The 16,580-nt window shown below is 27.2% G+C and overlaps 1 protein-coding gene across 2 annotated transcripts in view; it reads left to right on the forward strand.

Annotated features, from left to right (window-relative positions):
• The first annotated feature begins 6,629 nt into the window (after positions 1–6,629).
• Positions 6,630–16,580, forward strand: part of LOC100211184 (probable protein phosphatase 2C T23F11.1) — a 51,977-nt gene continuing 42,026 nt past the window's right edge. For both annotated transcript variants that reach the window (XM_065813269.1, XM_065813270.1), the window contains exons 1-3: positions 6,630–6,804; positions 6,907–6,990; positions 12,813–12,878. In XM_065813269.1, coding sequence (XP_065669341.1) covers positions 6,702–6,804; positions 6,907–6,990; positions 12,813–12,878 — 253 coding nt within the window. In that variant the 5' untranslated portion in view covers positions 6,630–6,701. The remainder of the gene's footprint in view (positions 6,805–6,906; positions 6,991–12,812; positions 12,879–16,580) is intronic.

The raw sequence follows: 16,580 nt of genomic DNA on the forward strand, positions 1-16,580 counted from the left end.
GGCGTGCAAAAAGTTTTTGAAAACCAAAAAATGGAAACACAAGCGGACTTCATCGTCACCTCGAAAAAAAACACAGCCAAGATTACGTTGAGTATTCTGAAAAAATTTGATGAACAAAGAAAATTTTGGCACCACTTAAAGAAGCTACAGAAACGTGGTCAGCTGAGTCTATTCCAACAATTAACACTGTCACCGATTCTCTTTAATTAATCCATGACAAAATTGATCAATTTATTGAGACAGATGGAAAAAATGGCTACGGTGTCTTGTATGCAAAAAACTTGAAAAGCTGCATTGAGAAAAGATTTCCTCTTTGTCACACTGGAAACTTATTGAGTGCTGCAGCAAACTACTTAAATCCTGCTTTAAAGGGACTTCACTTGAAGCTCTTCAAAAAATTTCAATCAACAAAAGAATGGCTAGCCTCACAGGTTAAGGATAATGTTGAGTGCCAACCTGTTGCCAGAGTCCTTTCAGCAGATTTGTCCCCTAATTCAGAACTGAAGCGCAAGTTAAACGTCAGACTTGAAACACAAGAGCCAACGTCTGAACTGAATCCTATTTTGAGCGAAATGTGCCAGTATGAATATCTCACTGATGCCAAAAAAGACTTTCCGATTCTTGATTAGTGGAAATTGCATTCAAATACATTGCCAGAACTCTCTTCATTAGCTAGACAAATTTTAGCTATTCCAGTAAGTTCAACTAAATCAGAGAGAATTTTTAGCTCAGGTGGAAATGTCGTCCGATTATCCAGACACAACTTACACCCAGAAAAAGTAGAACAAATCATCTTAATCAGAGAAAACATTGTCTTGTTGAAAAAGTTTGGCAAAAAAGTTCTGAATTAAAATTTAAAAAAATTATTTACATTTGACAAATGTCATTTGTGTCTATTTTTCAAAACCATTTTACATTTTTATTTTTATTTGGATTTTAATAAATTTGTTTTCAAAAGTTGTTAAATTTCTCGTCTCGTCTCGTTCTCGGTCTCACGAGAAGTACTAATTTCTCGTCTCGGTCTCGTCTTGGTTTGAAAAAACCTAGTCTCGCTCATGGTTAAACGCCAGTTCAAATAATGTGAAGCACCCTGTAGCCTTATTTCAATAAATTCCGATTTTATAACAATATCTGCTATAGCCGTTAGTATAAAGTTAATTCAAACAACTACAAATTATAAAACTCCAAAATAAGAAAACGCCATTTTTAATCAAGCAATCACCACTCCAGTTAAAAATGCGATCAAAAGAAGTAATTTTGGATCCCTCAATATAGTAAAACTTTATTAATGAATGTCCATTGTTAAGAAAATTATATAAACTTTCTGCATCTGGAAGGTCACAACCCATATTAAGCAATTGATTTGCCTGACGTTTCACAGATCCTCCTATCGCATCTGGTGCTCCCTTGCCATGCCCACTTTCAAAAAATTCCAACTGGCTAAATTAAATTTTAATTTGTATATCAATGTAGAGAATAAGAAGAAGTTTTGCTTATTCCTATATTGTGTGGTTGGTCCATCAGAAAAAAAATGAAGATCTGGAACTTGTGGGTTATCTATCTTGAGTTCAATTAGCACGGGTTCCAGATGTGCCCATATAGAAGGAGGATCGTGTCTCAAAGAGTCGGATATAGTTGTAAATGACTGATGTCCATCCATTTTATAAATTACTCCTGTATGCAATGTAGCTTGTTTGTTACTTGCTCCAAAATGTGAAGATTGAATTGCAGCAAAATTCTTGCCCACATAGTTCTCAGAAAAATCTATATGTATAACAGCTTCGTTCACATTTACTGTTTCTTTTAATTGTTTGTACATTCTGAACTGGTGTCTTATTATAAAAAAATGCTTGCATAGCTCGTTTCGAATTCATTCATAGAATTTTAATTTAAGATTTTTAAGTGTTCCACGCTTCACACTTTTCCTGATAACACTTGTTGTTTTCTTTTCTCCCATCTTTTCATATTTCTGTTTTTTCTTTTTCCACTGGAACCAAACTATAAAACTTTCATCTTTTAGCAATCCTTTTGCTTGAAATTGAACACGAGACTTAAAGCAAATATTACATTCTCTGAAAATGCATTCTCTTCTATCAGTACTACAACAAACTTGTTTCACTACTTCTTCAATATTTTTTTTCTTTCAAAACACGCAAGTTAATAAGTTTATCACAAAGTAATTGTATGTTCTCGTGTTTTTATTGCACAGACATGTATTTCTATCTTTAGCCGACGGTTTGCGGACAAAAAATGGGCGATAACGAGTAAACGTTGTATATGAAATGTTGTTTCTCGTATATTCCGCGCTAAATTTTGATAAAGGTTTATTAATGAATCGAGTACCGTAAACCGGGGTTACTTTGAATAGCGGGGTAACTTTAAATACAAATCTTTTTTTTTTTTCAAGTTGTAATTATGGCAAGTACTTATATGAATCTGTTCAAACATTAAACATCAAAATGTTAAAAATAGTTTATATTTTGATTATTTAAAGTTTTACTTTGTTTATTGGTTTTTATTATTCCTTAAAAAACGATTTAATTATTTCGGATACTTTTCTCAACAAAATTAGTCAGAATACTTTGTACACAACCTCAATATATATATATATATATATATATATATATATATATATATATATATATATATATATATATATATATATATATATATATATATATATATATATATTATATATATATATATATATATATATATATATATATATATATATATATATATATGTATATATATTTGTCTGTGTGTGCCAGTTTTCAAATTTTATGTTAACAATAAACATTATAAGATGAAAGCATTAGATGTTCATTGGGTGCAAGTTACCACCTTGCGTAATAGAGTTTAAAAACTTAATCCGAAAACACATGGAAAATCCATAGTATACAAATATACAAAAATGTGCTTCTAGTCAAATTGTCTCTGGTTATGTTTATAAAGCTGACCATTTATGGACAACAAGGACCAAAAGTAAACCACTTAATGTACAATACAATTAAAGTCTGGACGGTTTGTTTCTATTCACTCTTTTAACTGGTTTGTTTTTGTTTTTTGTCAAATTGTAGGAGTTAAAGTTCCTATTAGTTATAATCTAAGCAATCTATACAGTGAAAAGATACATGAATTTACTAAAGAAAATAGTATCATATTGCAAAGAAAAAAGTATCTTGTTATATAACTGGTATCTCTACCCATTTATTGCAACCTCATGATGTTACATTGTATGGACCTCTTTAATAGTATTAGAGGAAAATACTTGATCAATCGAAAACCTATTGTGCCAAAAAAAGAACAGACAATTACAAAAAATAAATCTCCTTTGTTCTTTCTTTGCTTATAAACATTACATTTTTTCAGATCAAAAGGTAATCAGCAACTTAGTAGCTTAGTGGTTTTGAAAGAAATATAGGATTTACCATTAGATATAAGTATAATCTTCAATCATTTGCCAGGTAGTAGTTGTAATTTTAGTAAGCCAAGCAGTAATTAATTTACTTAACTATGTTACTTACTTACTAACTTTATGTTGATTTCAAGGAAAAAGCAGGCTCAAAGGGAAGAAAAAAAATTACTTTTGCCCTTTTTAAAAGTTTTTTTTTTAGGACTTCTTTGCAGAATGTAAAGATGTTCCACTTGCATTGTCTGTCAGTAAAACTGATGTAAATGAGACTTTTTTTATGCTAGTCCACTTAAAACTTACCCATTAAAATAAAATAAAGTACTAAATGTGTGTTTGTTATAAAAAAATATTATTTTCTTTTAGCAAAAATGAATTAGTGTGAAACTTGACTGTTGTTTTTATTAAATATTTAAACAAAACAGTACGTTTTTGAATAGGTCTTGCTTTTACAAATAAACGCATTCAAAGTTACCCCATTTGTGGGGTAACTTTGAATGACTATTTAAATTAATATTATACAAAATCCTTTTATTCAAATATTATTTTAATTTTGAGTTATGTAAGGGTCAATCTTAGCCCCTATATTCATTTTGTTAAATTTCAAATATTGTCAATAGTGAAGGAAGAGCAAGTTAAAATATCTCAAAAACGTTCAAAGTAACCCCAGTTTACGGTAGTAGTCGCTTTTGTTTTTTATCTTTATTTTTTGTTACAGTCTGTTACTTTTTAGTTGTTATTCTAGAATTGTCATCACGTGTAAGAAACTCTCTGATCAAACCCTGTGTTTCAGCATCAAGCGATGCATTACCACGATGGCATTCGCTGTTTGGAGTTGTAGTTTTTGATAAAAAAGAAGAGTTTGGGGTTTTATTACCTGCTAATAAATTTGACACCCTGCTTGTTTCATTTGTAAGAAAACCGTTTTCTACAGAAGAAGTAGATGATCTATCAGTGGTTGTAAGTGAATTTTCTTGTAAACCAGGCAGGAAACTTTTAAGCCTTAGACAACGTTTTTTGTATTTTTGGGCTGAACAATTAGCCGTTTTTAACTTGTCCGTTAATGTTTGTATTTTTCTATAAGCCTTTGTTTTTCGGTAAGCAACCTTTGTTTGCGTTCGTTATTCCTACTCAACTCGCGTTCCGGTGACTCTGATATTGATGTTTCAATCTTTCTTTTTGCAGTTCTAAATTTTGCTTTCTGGACGCGCCAACAACAACGAACAATTCGTTTTTTTTTCTTCTGATAATTCTGATATCACTTTAACCTTCTTCTGCTCACGCCGCATATGCCAACGTTTGCGTTCTTTTTCACGAAATATGTCTGCATTTTTTTCGAATTTTCTTTCTCGAATCGCTTTCTGAATTTCAGCACGAGATTTCTTTGAAATTTTCATGTTATATGCCTAGTTGTATTTCTTTTGGAAAAATAGTATAAAAACTGTAATTGTAAATACACCAAAAGTTTATTTATTATTATTAAAATTATATTTCAAGATTTACATTTATTTTAAAAGCCAAACGTATTAGAGTCAAATGAGCAACAAATGAAATCCTAATACTAAAATGCTTACAAATTACTCTTACAATAACTTGAAAGTAAAAGAACGCAGCGTACACATGGTAATCATGTTTAACGCTGCAAGGTAATCATATTTTATCGCTGCAGTAAGTCCCTAATGGTTGACGTGTTTATTTAATGCAGAAAATAGCTTAGTTTAAAGCTTTCGGATTTTTTATCTACATGATGCCAGCTCCGTTATGTTGTTGTCAACTCCGTTATTAAGAGGAAATCACGGAGTTGACAGTAACGGAGTAGACATAATTATTCATAATCAATAATATCTCATTATTACTCATTTGAAAACATCTTTAAAATCTTTTATTGCTATATTGTCCAAAAGATTTAAGGAGTAATAAAACACGCCATATAAAAATTTGTAATTTTACGGAATAAAAAAGCGCAACGGAGTAGACTTCGAATAAGAATATCATTTTTAAAAAAGGTAATTAGGCTCTCATTTTTATATAAATAATGTTTGCAGCACGATATAACTTTAAATGTTAATAAATTCCATAGAACTGGACTTTTTTTCATTATTTTAATTAATAAATAAGTAAAAACTACAAACCTGTGACTATTTTAGAATGTAATAGCGGAGTGGACAAAAAATGTGGGGACAGCAAGTTTTTGACAAGAGCTACAACAGGATAAGGTGTAAATTAATACATGTATTAAAATACCATATATTAGCATGTCTAAAGCACCAAATTATGGACCCGATTAGTCTTAATACAAAAGAAAAAAAATTATTGAGTATAACAATATAGTCCTAGATGTAGGACATCTACGGAGTGGACATTTTTGATTAACAATTGTGCACACAAAATTTTAAATTTTAGTTGGAAATATCCGATAAAATGTTAGTTTATATTAACGATAAGTATTACACGGTGCTGTTTTTTATGTTACTTGTACAAGAATTGCGTTTTTATAGCTGTAGGACAAAATTTCAGTAACGGAGTTGACGGAATGAGAAAATGACTCAATTATGAAATTCGCGATTATTCAGCCTTCCGTAACTCTCGAACGCACAGAAATGCTGATACATTCGTTTTTTTTCTTGTCAATAAAATGTTGCTATTGACGCGTAAAGCTCCTTAAAGTTCGTGTGGATTTTATAAAACTTTATTTATTAAATTATTAAATTCAAATTTCTAAATTTAATTGTTAATCAGTAAGGTGTCGATGAAGTACATGCCGGTCTATCTTTAAACTCTTTAGAATTTTTCAATAATTTGATAATAATTTAATCTTTACTAAAAACTTTCTAGAATATGCCGGTTTATGATATATGTCATCATATAAACTTTATATATTTTATGATAATGTGATAATATTATTTTATGATAATATTATAATCCTTATAATACGTCTTTATTTATACGTTTTAAAATGAATCTAAATTCATTATTAGAATTCCTAGTTTTTTATGAAGTTAGTGTAATATTTACGTTACAGAAACTTGTCAACGCATTATCAAACTTGGAAATTTGTGAACGATGCATAATGACCATTATTCACATTAAGTCAATTTTTGGTGAAAATAAGTATCTATATAATGACATGCTTTATAAGTTTTAGATCTGCTTCATTTCATCTTAATGTATACACAATATTTAAAAGTAAAAAGAGTTAATTATAAAATATAGCAATTAATAACTCGTTTTAAACATAGCTTTTTTCAAGTAAAACTTAAGTACAAAAATTTACACTGTATGATTTATAATGGGACAACATCTCTCAGAACCTGCAACAACAAAGGAAACATCTGTCATCTCTAACTCCCATTTCCAATGTGCTTCATCATCAATGCAAGGCTGGAGAATTAGTAGGTTTTCAAAGTCAGATCTATTCTTTTTTTTAAATGCATTCATTTATATTATTCTCAAAAACATAAGTTTTTTAATCTTAAGTATTCTTTTATCTTTAGACATGGAGGATGCTCATACAAATATTCTTTCAATGAAAGAGGATAAAGACGCTGCTTTTTTTGCTGTTTTCGATGGACATGGAGGTTGTTGTTTTTTTTGGATTAAATATATACTTTTTTTTGTTTAATAAATAAAGTTGCAACATTATCTCATGTTCGAAAAGTCTTTTCATGTCTTAATGGTTCTAAAATGGGTGTAATAAACTGAAAGTTAGTTAAAAAAAATAGTTTAACAAAAAAAAGTGAAGCTTTTTTTGTTTAGATTAAAAAATGGCTATAATAATTAAAAGCTAAAATATTTTTTCTACTGATGAAATTATAAAAACAAATAATTTTTTTCAAAATTTACCTTAAACTTTATGAAAAATGATGTTATTGTTCACCAATTATAGATTTGACCTTTAATAAATAATGTTTGTAATAGTTTTAAGCACAATAATGTGTGTGTGTGTGTGTGTGTGTGTGTGTGTGTGTGTGTGTGTGTGTGTGTGTGTGTGTGTGTATACACACACAGGGAAATTCCATGTGAAAATGTCCAATTTTTTTATTAAATGCAACCCCAAATCTCAGATTTTGCTGATTTTTATACCACTCAAAGTTTTTAAAAATCTTTTAATTTTACCTTGAGCCAACTAAAATATGCCATTTTGATAAATGTTTTTGGTCTTTGTTTTCTGTTCTGTGTGTAGTGGAAAGCTAAAAATATGTACACTTACATATTTTGAGGCAAGGAATCCGATAAAACAGTTTAAAATATTTTTAAATGAACATAGCACGTGAAATTTAAACTTTAATCACAATTTTACTGCAGCAAGTTCAATTACAAAAATTCTATATTAGCTCGATTTTTTTATTTTTAGATGTCATCCTAGCTAGTTTAGTAAGAGTTATTAAATAATAATTGGAGAGTGGCTTTTTCTAAAACAGAAAAGAAAACAGTCAAATCTTCATAAATTTTTCACTCATAAAACAGTATTTGTGAAAAATCAAACAAAAATAGTTAAGTTGACAATAATGTAACTAAAACAGTTCTAACCATATCAAATTGTTCCTTAGTTATTATTGATTTGCTGTTTCTGTATATTACTTTAAAAATTTATTATAATTCACTGGGGGCAAGTTAAAACTTGAAATTGCATTTTTTTTCTTTATGCTTTTTCTTATTTTTGAATGACCAAAGTAAAAAAAATGGAAAGTGGTCTTTTTGCATGACATAACTTAGCAATATTCTTACTGAACAATTAAACTTAAATTTAATGTTAAAATAAATATAAATATAAGTAACTGCAATTTTTTTACATATATAAAAAAAGTTTTTGTTTTACAAAAAATAAATAATTTTACAAAAGTTAAAAAAAAGTTACTAATTTAGGTATGTCATTCATTTTTCTTGTATCTTTTATAGGTATAATTAATAATAGTTTATTAATAAAATAGAACCTTGTGGATTTGGAAAAGCTTTAGTTGATGACTGTCACAAAATATTTTTTGTACAAAAACATGATTTAAATGATTTTTGTAACCTAGAAAAAGATTTTCAGGGTTTTTATATTTGCTTGAGACTACATCATACAAATAGATTAAGACAATGTGTTATCATCACGAGCAGGCTTTAGCACTGATAATTATACTAAAGAATGATAAGTGCTGCAATGTTTTAAAAAAACACAAAAAGAAGGTTAAAGGTAATATATATGTATATATAATAGTAGTATATAAAAAATTTAGTTTGCTTATTGTTTCAATTTAGAAGCAGAGCCTAATGTTTATTAATCATTTATGATTTTATTTTAGATTAAACAGCCATATCTTTTGAAATGGCACGTAACCTTAAGTAAAAAAGCATAGACTGTAAACCAGGATGGAAATTTTGCTGCTCATATATTCAATTTCTGTCAAATTACAATGAAGTTTCTGATAATGAAATTGATGGTGATGTAGCATTTACGAAAGGTAAATCTTATAATAAACAACAGTTAAACAATTTGTTATCATTAATTGGAGTCTCACCAGTTAAAGTTTATGGAGTTGTAAAACATCAATGAGTTATAACAGCAAAAAGAAAATTAGCCTACACAAAAATGGAAGAGGATTCGCAAGTGTTAACAGAGTAAATACAGATAACTTTGGTGTAGCCCCAAATTTTTTCAGTCATCCTACTGGAAAAAAAAAGCAAATGATCCTGATCAATTGACAATTTTAATGAAAAAAAAACAAATAAGTTTTGATAGCTTAAAGGCATTTTTAGATCAGGAATTAAGTGAGATTGAAGAAGAAGTTAAATTTAATTAAGAAATTAAATTTAATTAATGAGAAACGATGTACATTACATCCAGTTGTTATTTATTTCAATTGAATTTCTAAACTAATTATTCAGCATAAATTATTCTGTTTTTTAAAGTTTATTATTTCTGCGATGGATGTTCTACCCATTATAAAAACTATAAAAACTTTTTAAATCTATGTTACCATAAAAAAGATTTCCAGATAGTCGCTGAATGGATATTTTTTTGCTACCAGCCATGGAAATTTCCATGTGATGGTATAGGTGGTACAGCAACAACAAGACAACAACAGCTACAGGAACAATTTGATGTAGAAAAACTGTTCCAGAGAATAGAAGTTGCCACTATTGCATACCTGTTTCAAACTTTGAAATTAGTTTCGAAAAGAACAAGTGAGCATTAATGTGCAGACAGATTTATACCGTCTAAAAGCAGCAGTTCCTAATGTTATGGTTGTACTAAATGTAAATGATTTTGTTGCATGTAAGTATGATTTCCTTTGGTGTATAGGCATGGTTAAAGAGATAGATATTACTACAAATGATTATGTTGTTCGTCAAGGTTCGTTTTTCGGAGTTATAGAGTTGAGAGAGGGTTATAACGACTATTAAGTAGCCTCCTCATCTGTAGTGGCCTTCTTGGCCTTGAGGAGGTGAATAATAATAATAATAATAATAATAATTAAAAAAAATATCCAAATTAAGTTTATGCACCCTCATAGTCCATCTTAAAGCTTCATTTGACCACCGAGAGATGATGTCTGTTGGGTACCATTGTTGAATTTAATTTTAGTAATCAATATCCCAAAAACAAGATCAGCGCAAGTATAAAGCATTCATGTGAATGATTATATTACAATAACAAATAAATTTTAGTTTGTAGAGTTTGAAATTTTTTCAGAATTTTTATATAGTTTTTTTTGTTTCTTGAGTTTCTAATTTTTTTTTGTTGAAGTTTTTAATTTTTCTTCTAGTTTGATAAATATAAAGTTCATATTTTATAAGTAATAAATTTAAGTACGTAATATACATAATGTACAAATGTAACATTTGACAATATTTTTTATTTTTGTATTAGGAATAAGCACAGTCCAATTCATTGTAATAACTAAATTATTCAAGACAACTTCTCAAAAAATAAATTGAGCTTCACATAAATTGAGCATTTTTATAATTTGAACCCCACCCTCACCACCTTTCCAGTGAAATTATAGTAAATTGTTGAAATTTAGGAAATCAATCATTAAAAAATTACTAGGAAAACAGAAACAGCATGTCAATAATAAGGTAAAAGATTACTACATCTGTCTAACAACATCTGTAGAGTCCAAGATCATCTGTACACTTTGGTCCGAGATCATATGTATTTTTTTTACTTAAACAACATCTGTCCAATATCATCAGGAAATTCAATGACCCTAACAATATCCTTAGGAAGATGTAACTACATGTGGTAATTTTTCTCCAAGTTAAAAGTGTTATCACAAATTTTTGTGACACTTTTAAGTATTACTTTTATTTAGAATTCAAATAAAATGTTTTCATCATTTTTATTAGGGATGCCACAAATATTTGGTAACTATTCGGTATTTAGTGTATTCAACAATTTTATATATTTCTGAAATATGAAATAGAATACTGAAACATGAAAAAAAGTTACATTAGAAATTAATTATATTATTATTGGCACAAAGAAACAAGTTATTCAATTATTTTATAGTCAGCTCTTTTTTAAATTTATCAATTTTAATTACAAACAAAAATTAACAAAATTATTACCTTGTTTTATTATGTAAATAAAATAATAAATGATTTACAAGTTATAAAAGAAAGGTAGTCTATAATTTCATTTTCTTTTAGTATAAATATAAATGATGGTATAAATCTAGTATTAATCTTTTTTTAGATCAGTAATAACAATACTTTCAATTATTGATTCTCATATTTTTAGATTATCATAGATAAAACATTGAAACTCAAATAGATACACTGTGAAACAACAAAAATTATCATCTATCTTCATCTTTAAATATCAATTATCTTTATTTTAAAAATAATTGGTTAATTTTAATGTCTCAACGTGTTTATGTGAGGTTTTTTTAATGTAAGAGCTGGACCATCAGAAACAAGAATGAACCAATTGATAATATGTTTTTAACATGTTTTATCAGTTGGACTCAACTATCCAGTCAGATATAATTAGCAATAACTCAAGAAATACTCAATATCTCCAACTAAAGGTTAAGCAACTTTTGACAATTCAGAAATAAAACCAACAAATTATTAGGAGTATCTTAATTTTGCAAACAAATTACAGTTTGCTCATTAAAGCAACAGATTATATAACAGTGGCTTAATTTTGTAAACAAATTGCAGGTTGCTCATAAAACCATCAGATTATCAACAGTAGCTTAATTTTGCTAACAAATTATAGGTTGCTCATAAAACCAACAAATTATCAACAGTTTTTCTGCAAAAAGCCAAAGAAAAATCTTAGTTTTATCTGCAACATTCTTATAAGTAATGAGACTTATTTTAATTAAATAGCTTTGTCAATAAATAAAACTGCAAAACAGAGGCAGAGAAGTCCTAGAAATACTAGAAAAGGAGGCTAATGCATCCTGAAAAGTGTGTGGTTTAGTGTAGAATATTATCTGAAAGGTTTATTGTTACAGTTGCCATAAATGGTGTCCATTATTGTATTATGGTGATTAATTTTGCAAGATTGTCTGTGATATTCACAGCTGAGGTTTCTGCCATCATGCTTCTAGATTTAACTGCACCTGACTTTTTTTAAGGATATTTAAATGAATGTGTTTACATAAGTAAACCTTAGACCATATTTTAATTTAAGTTGCTATTTATTAAATATTTAATCAGATATTCAATAAATAGCAACAAATTTTAGAAAGAGTTATGAAAATTTTTTTAAAAAGAGCAGAATTATGTGAAGCTTAAAATAAACACTAGTTAAAAATTTTTGGTTTTTGCATTAACTTAGATTTTTATGCTTATATGTTAATCTAAAAAAAGATTTTAAAGGTAAAAAATTATAGTTAACTCAAATCTCTTTTCTTTTGTGCCACCGTGTACATATAGCTATTAATTTTAGTCTAAACTTTAATTAATTTAAAATAAATATGTTAACTAACCTGGTACTAGCATATTAAATGTTGTTCTAGATAACCATTTGTTTTTTTATTTATTTTTTTATTACTATGATTTTTAAGTCATCACTTTTTTATCTATAAAATAATAATTTCTGATGGTGTTTATTATCATCAGATATCATCAGTTTTTTTATCTAATATAACAAATTTTCTGCTGAAAATAGGTTTTTGTACCCCTTATTAAATAGGAAAGTAAAGAAATTTTATGTAATCGATTTTTATGAAATAGTAAAAAATATTTTAAACTTACAATAAGTTTTTTTAAATTTTTATAATTTATGTTAAAGTTTTTTTTCTTTACATATTTTATTTTTATTTATTTTTGTTTATCTTTTTGTTTATCCTTTTGTTTACCTATTTTATTTACCTTTTTGTTGATCTTTTTAAGCAAAATATTTTGCTGTAGTTTTATGCAGAATTTAGGTTTTCATAGGATATATTTATTGTTCTAGGATCACAGGCAGCCACTTATTGTGGAGAACATCTTCATAAATGTATATTAGAGACTGAAGATTACAGTATGTGGTTATTATTTATAACATCGTACTAACTTAGGAGTTTTAATGTGTGTATATATATATATATATATTGCCTGCCCCAACCAAACCCTCAGTCGATGTAGCAGCACTCCCTTGCGAGTCAGCCTGTAAGATAGTCGATGTAGTAATACTCCCTTGTCGCAGCAGGCTATAAGAAAATCGATGTAACACTCCGCACATGATTTACAGTAAAAAAAAATTAAAATAAAAATAAAAACTTTTTATTATAAAAAAAAAAATAATAAAAACATTGTTTATATTATTAAAAACATTCAGAATGTTTTAAAAACATTCTGGTCAATTAATTTGCGTTTTTGCGGTTTTTTTAAAAAGTGATTAAATTCAAATTAAATTAATGGTTTTAGCTTTATGACAACACGGAAATGTTGGATGAAAGTCAAAAGTAATTAAAAGTGACATATTTGTTGTCAAAAGAATCATTTTTTACCTTCTGTACTCCAAAATGTAATAATTTATAGAACTATATATATATATATATATATATATAACTCTTACATAATGTTCAAAAGTTTTTTCCATATTTTGTTGATAAAAAGTAATAATTAAAATGCAAGACCAGAATTTTTTTTTTATTAATTGATAGACTGCCTGTCCCAACCAAACCCTCAGTCGATGTAGCAGCACTCCCTTGCAGGTCAGGTTATTTGTCAGTCAATGTAGCAGCACTCCCTTGCGAGTCAGGCTATTTGTCAGTCAATGTAGCAGCACTCCCTTGCAAGTCAGGCTATAAGATAGTTGATGTAGCAACACTTTAATTTAACTTGTAATTAAATTAATGGTTATGACTTTAGTCCAACACGCAAATGTTGGACGAAAGTCAAAAGTAAAAAAGTAATAATGTCAACAGTAATTGTTTTATTATTTAGATTATAAAATATCTTGTTATAAATATTATTATATTGTTATAAATATAATATTTGTACTTATAATATTACTATAAAAAGTCTGTTAAGTCATTTGAATAGAATCATTTGCTTGCTGACAATCATTATGGGTTTAGATTCTTTTATTTTAGTAAAGTTAATAAAAAAATTAAATTGAAAAAAATAGTAATAATAAATATAACCCTAAGTGCCAAGACAAGTTTTATTCATATCAAAGTAAAAAAAATGTTTGGGCTAAATTTTTTTGAATAAAACTAAATAATAAATGCATATCAGACTTGGAGTCTATATGCAGACTGCATAATTTATTTCGTGCACCTTCAACTTAAACCTAACAGTTTAAGTACATGATGTCATTGTGAACTTTTTTTAAGATATCAAAGTATTTTTTGTGCAATAATCAGAAAATAATTTGTATAATCTATCATTAAATTCTAAAAAATATTCATAATAGTATTGAAAATATAGCAATATATTTGGTTTCTCAATCGTCAGGACTATTTTTAAATTAATATATTTTTTGTAAAAGATAATTTAGAAAAGATTTTGATAATTTAAAAAAGATTTAGCAAAAGATTTAATAAAAATGTATAAATCTACATATTTGCTTATTTAATTTTTTTTTTAATAAGCTTTATATGTTGATCATATAAAAAATATAATTAATTTTGAGGCGCGGCTGTCTAGGTAGTGGGTTTGTTTCCTTCATTGGACATTATTTTATTTAAGTTTAAATGTTTTATTCAAACTAGTTTTCTGTTTTTTAACTAATATTGTTTATTTATAGTTACATTGCATTATATTGTTGGTAATTATAGTTTATTTAGGTAATCGCAGTCAAGTGTACATATACCCACTGACTTAAATAGGGATAGGCGCAAATAATAATTAAAAAGTAAGTAAATTATGTCGCTTTGAAAACTTCAAGTAGATAAAATAAATAGTACAAATTTTACAAAATAAATAATACAAACTTTACAAAATAAATTTGATATATATATTCTTACACGTCCATATAATATATTCTTATACAGACAAATAATATATCATTCGTTAAGATGTAAAAGTGTGCTAACTTTTTAATATAAAAATCTAGATAAAGATTTACACTTATGATTCTTAAAAACAAGTTGCGCTACTGAAATCTCAAAACCAAATGTTATTTTATTTTTAATTGTCTCACAACAATTTTCTGTGATTTCATAAAAAGTTATACAAATAAATTTGATGGCAAAAAAAAAATACTTGGATATCTTTAAAAAAAGAATCCTCAATGACATCATATACTGAAACTGTTATGAATTAAATGTGCATGAAATAAATAATACAGTCAGCAGATTGCCGCCTATATTATAAAGAATCCAAGAGCCAAGAAAATAATTTGTATAATCTATCATTAAATTCTAAAAAATTCTCTTTGCTTTATTGATATGCATTTTATATTTTTTTTAAACATTTTTTTTAATATGAACACAATATGTCGTGGCACTTTAGGATCCCTTTAAAATATTTTCTTAAATATGAATACAATATGTCGTGGCACTTTAGGATCCCTTTAAAACATTTTCTTTAATATGAACACAATATGTCGTGGCACTTAAGGATCCCTTTAAAGAGGTTGTGTAAAAATAATAACTGTGAGTTCACTAGTTCACTAGTACACAAACAGGTGCTAAAACAATTGAATTTTTACTAAAAGTATTAAACTATAATTGACATCTAACATATCATCCGCCAATGGTCTATCCTAAAATGTGTAATGTTTTTAATCTATGTTAATGAGTTTCTCAGTGACTTTATCATAGTGTTTTGTTTTGTGATGGTTTCACAGTCATTGTTTTTCAATATATTTTTCTATAAAAATGTTTAATTTATTTAATATATATATATATATATATATATATATATATATATATATATATATATATATATATATATATATATATATATATATATGGTTATTAGTTTTTAGTATGACCAAATATAATATTATGTAATAAAAGCCATTTTTCATTCAATAAATTATAAGAAAATAATTTATTAAAAATGCAAAACTTCAATTCGATTTTTAAAATGTTTTTGAGAGTAATGACCGAGGTAAATGATACTTTTTAAGTCTCTACATTTGTTTGCCAAAAAAGCTGAATTTTGTATGCTGTAGATAGATTTCTAAGAAATTTTTAAAGTTTAATAAATTTTAAATTTGTGCAAAGTTACTAGATAATAGTATTGTTGTCTGGGCTGCTAGTTTGAACATTCAAACCTTATGTCAAAATTTCAGTGTTCAGGTTTCAACTTGTTTTCCCTGTAAGTTTTAACCCTGAAAATATTTTCAAAACTATGTTTTATCATTTTAGTCTATTTGTGTTGTGTTTAGCTGGAAACTTAATTGAGTTAAGTTTATAAGTAGTATATAAGTAGCCATTTTTTAAATTTAAATAATTGTTATTTTAAGTTTAACATTTTTGTTGACCCCTTTGTTTAAGGGGGCCAACAAAAATATTAAACATAACTAAATACATTAAAATTTTTTATAAGTGTCATCACTTGTGGTGTTTTGGTATCGTTATTCAGCTAGCTTCATTTTTGTTGAAACTTAAACAAAGGGGCCAACAAAAATGTTAAACTTAAAATAACAATTATTTAAATTTAAAAAATGGCTACTTTCTAGGATGTTAATACATCTAAAAGGTCTGAGGTTTGAACTATTTTAAATTTTCCCAAGAGTTACAACAATCAACCCAGATGTTTTTATTCAAAAAATAATCAAAATGTA

The sequence above is a fragment of the Hydra vulgaris genome, chromosome 12 (assembly GCF_038396675.1).
Source record: "Hydra vulgaris chromosome 12, alternate assembly HydraT2T_AEP".
NCBI classification, from domain to species: Eukaryota; Metazoa; Cnidaria; class Hydrozoa; order Anthoathecata; family Hydridae; genus Hydra; species Hydra vulgaris.